A 4,640-nucleotide genomic window follows, 5' to 3' on the forward strand; every position below is an offset into this window, starting at 1 on the left:
TATGATGGCTTTGTGTATGCATGTAAGCATTTAACTCATACATACCAAAGGGGGGAATAGAAGCTGAAGCTTCTCCCCGAGTATAATTCAGTACCTACAATACTGCAAGCACAACTTACTCAGTTGTCACGGAATAAAGCTAGCTCTCCCTGAAAATACCTGTAAAAACTGATTCTACAATATTTTTAAACTTGTCAATTTCCACTTGTACAATCTGATTGGTAAGATTGGAATCACTGTGTTCCTCAAACACAAACTTAAAAAGCGGGTTTTGTGGAAGTTAGAAGTGTTCAGGGAGATGGAGATGATAGCCAACTATAAATGTTTCGGAAAAGAATTCCTCTAGAACAGTCCAGCTCTGAAATGCTGAACAACTTTGCTCTCATTTTCAATTAGACTCATACCTTTTAAGAAAAACAAAACACCACAACTTCTATAAAGCACCTCTTTTATACAAGTGTTAGTTATAAAAAAGTATACAAAAAAAATTCCCCAAAGCAAGAATTGTTGGTAAAGATCACATCAGGAACTTGCATGAAAACAGCAAATTCCAGTAGTCACATATTTTAATGTAATTTCTTCCATCTGCATGGCATTAAAAGTTATTTCAGCAATAACACTTTCAGTCATCCACTCGAAGTGATGCAAACCGATTAACATTGCATAAATGCTGAGTTTCTGGTATAGCCTTTGGCCTGCTGGCCTTTTTCTTATTAGATGCTTTCTTCTTCTTGCAGGACTCGGATTTGGTCTTGGTCACCTTCTGAAAGAAGTCTGCAGGTACAGTTGACTCCACCGTATTTAACAAAACCTGATAAAGCCGAGTAATTTTTGGAGATGAACTAAACAGATTTTCCACTGAAGGTGTTGATTTAAGCTCTTGATACAGTCTGTGCACAAGGGGCCCATTGTAAAGCCTGCTCAAAGGAAGGAGAAAATCACTGTTTAGAATTGAACCCTGGCAGGACAGGTACAGAAACGTGCTGCTTAGTGGAAAAAACGTCTTAAATACATAGAGGATCCAGCAGTGGGCTCCTAAGGGATACCTATTCCCCACATTTTATTTCCCCGTATTTATTCTTCATCTTTAAAGAAGGGACTTCAAATGAAGTAAAATTGACCGAAGAAGCTTGACACAGAAAATAAAACATGCGAACGCATTTCATCAGGGACTTGTGTGGAAAGCAGATCTCTGAAACAACCTTACCTACTTAGGTCTGGCTCAGAGAGCGGAGTGCCAAGTAGCTGGTTGAGATACAATCCCATCTGAAGACAGCACTGCCACTGACAAAAACCATGTGCAGCATCTAAATCAAAGTCTTTATTTTGCAACTTCTTTTCCTTCCATTCCAGAAATTCGTTGTATGCAATTCTGTCACCTTCAGCATGTACAACTGTGGAATCTAGGTTATAAATAAATATGACAATGCAAGTAAGTGTTCATCTGTGAACAGTATGAAAAGTCTCTGCAATGCACAGGGTCCTCAAACCTCCAGTTCTATTTCAGGAAGCCTTCGTAATGTTTTCAAGTGTCTCAAACTGAACTTTAAGACATAAAATTGAGTAAAAAATTAAAGTATCAATATCCACAAGAATCTGAAATTGTGAAATCAGGAATTCTATTTGTTAGGGAATTTGCTATGCTGTTCTGCAAGTGGATCAATTCCATCTCACTCCCACCCACTTGGGAAGCAGGTGGCAACCACATCAGTCCACTTTCTATAGACTAGAACCTAAAGAAACTGTGTAACACTGGCATGTGTACTCTTTGCCATCGAATGAAGGGCTCCTAGCGGAAATGCCACCACAACTCTAACAGGTATAAATGTTACTGAAACGATTTCTGTGATAATTTAGTACTTTCACGTTCTCTCCATGCACAGTGCCTGTGCACCACAGCATTTTTAAATAGATGATTTTAGAAAATCTCATGAGAAAAAAATCTGCATCAATAGTATTCTCTTCTGATGCATAAGTACGTTAAACTTATTTTTTTGTAGCCTGCATATCTAAATTGATCTTAGTGCTAAAGAAAGTATTTGTAAATGCAAATCGATGTTTTACAAGATGGCAAAGCACTGTTTTACCTATATGAAATGTTAAACTGATGGCTAGCACTGTTTCTCTTCTCTGTATTGATGCAAAGAATGTGACACCCCAGGATATAATGTAAATCAATGCTAATTCATCTGAGTTTAGACAACTCACCATAAATGAGGAAAAATTAATTATGGTGTAAATTTTTCATAGTAGCTGAACATCTAAATTGTATTATTTGCAGACATACCTGGATCATTTGTTATCCTGTGCAGTTCTCCAGATACTATCATTAGAAGTAAAGCCTTTAATTGATGCAGCTTAACTTTTGGTTCTGAATAACATATCCAGTAACAGGTTACAGCAACAGGGAGCTGTAAGTGACTGGGAATAGATTCTAGGAAACTCATGTTCACTCCAAGAGTCTTCAGCAAAAGCATCTGACGGCATGACATGGGCACCTGAAAATAAATGAAAAAAACTGGAGTGGAAAAATAAAGGTAAGACACTTCTATTTACTGTGAGCCACTTCCAAAAGGCAAATAAGCTTATGTTCAAACCAGCTAGTACTTCATGTTTTTCATAAAATATTATTCAAGTTTCATAGATATTCTGAACAGGAAATACATTGAAAACATGCTTACTTGTAATCACAATGAAATCTGAAGTGTGAAGCTTGCATTTTTCACCTGTAACATACTAATCCCTGGCACATGTTCCCTATTTGTTGTGCTATTTGATTTCTAAGAAGCAGTGTTATAAACTTTGTCCATAACTTCCTGCATGCAGCAGGCTGTTCAACTGCAATCAGTGCTTTGTGAACCTTGATTAGGATGGTTTTGCCTATTCTTTAGAAGCGTAGAAGATTGATTTCAATTTTGCCTAGAGCACTTTAAATGCAGAATAACTTTTCTTCTTTTAACCTTTTGTTGAATTGATAATTCCCATATATTTAGTAAGGAGAGTTGTTACAATAGCAGAATCTCAAATTCCTTAAACAAACTATGTACATACCAAGACCAAATTAAGGTGTCATTAATGTTTCTTAAAATCCCCAAATGTGACTTTTCAAACTTAGGTGTTGGCATACTGCTTGTTTAAAAGGCCTGTAACAATAACCTGTATGTAGGCCTTTGGATCCATAGCTATCTGTAGCATTTAATGGTCGTAGTAGTGATAGACTTGGTTCTTACATGAAATAGCCAGCAGCAAGCGATAAAAACATACAGCACATCCCACACACAGTGATGCATTAATAGTTGATCTGAATGCCGGAAGGGATAGAGCACGTGGCTTAAATATGCAGTATTAGAAGACACAGATTGTATTTCCAGATGTTTCAGAAATTACTGCATACAAAACCTCAGCTATGCAACTTTGGGAATGGGAGATGACTTTCCATTCACAGCAAGAGTTACAGTCTTAATCATTAGAATTTAAATACACAAAATGGCTATCGAAGACTGGAACTAACCTAGCACAACTTTCCTTTGATTACAAGCTGTTTTTCAGGTGCTGTTGTGTCTGCCAAGCAGCAGGGGTCCACCCTAGCAGGACGCATACTTGTGGCAGGTAAAATTGCTGGGCAGCTGCAAGAATCATACATGAAATAATGGCGATTTTTTATAAAAGCAGCATGGGTCAGATTTTGTTTCAGAACATTGCTCTGCAACACCCGTAGCATGATCAAATAGAAATTAAGTTTTGCAGTGTTAAATTGCACTTTTCTAAGTGTCATGAAACTGAGTTCCTTCCTATCATTGTGAAAGCAAGTAACAGAATACATACGATGAAAGAAGGGCTTGGAATGGAAAACTTAGAGAATACCACATATACACACAATCAATTTTTCATGAAATTTTGTCTTTGCTTGGGGGGGGGGCGGGAAGGGAAGAAGATAAAGGCAACTAGGTAGCTTCTTAAGTATCACAGGCCAAGCTGAGCCCTGTAGGCACCTCTGTATTAAGTAGTTAGGTCCTGAGGTGGCATCGCATTTAGCAGCCAGCTGGCAAACATGAGTCCCAACTATTTTTTGTCACTGTTAGCCGTGACCTGTCGTGACAACCATTTACCTCCATTAACTTGTCCAAAGGAAAATGATCATCACAAAAATCTGTGGGTAGGCTTGCTGCTTGAACAAACGTTTTTTTCAGCGTCTTTTGGAGTCTGTCAAATTCACATACAACTGGCAGCTCGCTGGTCTGCTTACTTGGAGAAGCAGCTTCAGTATTCTGAGATACTTTCAGAAGCAGTCCATAGATAACTTGTCGAATGGGCAAAGCCGCGCTATGAGCGCTGGGTCTCTGCATGTTCTCCACCTGAACGTGGAGGAAGGTACTTCTTAGTATCAGGACATCGCTGATGAACGGGGCCAGCTTACCTTTTGCCAGAGCACCGAGTACCCACCGCGGTAAGCCCGCTTTCCTGGCTGCCTCGCATTCGTACTTGCCATTCTGGAAAAAGTCCTCGAGGTTCACGTCGGACGGAGTGTAATCCTCCATCGACGCGCACAGAAGCGCCCTTATTTCTTCTCGCTGGTCTTCCCTGAGGTATTGCAGCACGCCGTCGACGGCCTCGCTGGGCTCGGCAAACTGCGCCAGCCA

The 4,640-nt window shown here is 39.4% G+C and overlaps 1 protein-coding gene across 1 annotated transcript; it reads right to left on the bottom strand.

The window, feature by feature from the left end:
• Positions 1-447: 447 nt before the first annotated feature.
• ASTE1 (asteroid homolog 1) lies at positions 448-4,640 on the bottom strand (the record flags this gene model as incomplete). The annotated part of the gene is made up of 4 exons (XM_035895711.1): positions 448-917; positions 1,208-1,403; positions 2,288-2,498; positions 4,110-4,640. Coding segments are annotated over 4 exons (1,233 nt in total), but the record flags the coding sequence as incomplete, so codon positions are not given.

This window comes from Egretta garzetta, unplaced genomic scaffold (assembly GCF_000687185.1).
Source record: "Egretta garzetta isolate BGI_Z169 unplaced genomic scaffold, ASM68718v1 scaffold96, whole genome shotgun sequence".
Lineage (NCBI taxonomy): Eukaryota > Metazoa > Chordata > Aves > Pelecaniformes > Ardeidae > Egretta > Egretta garzetta.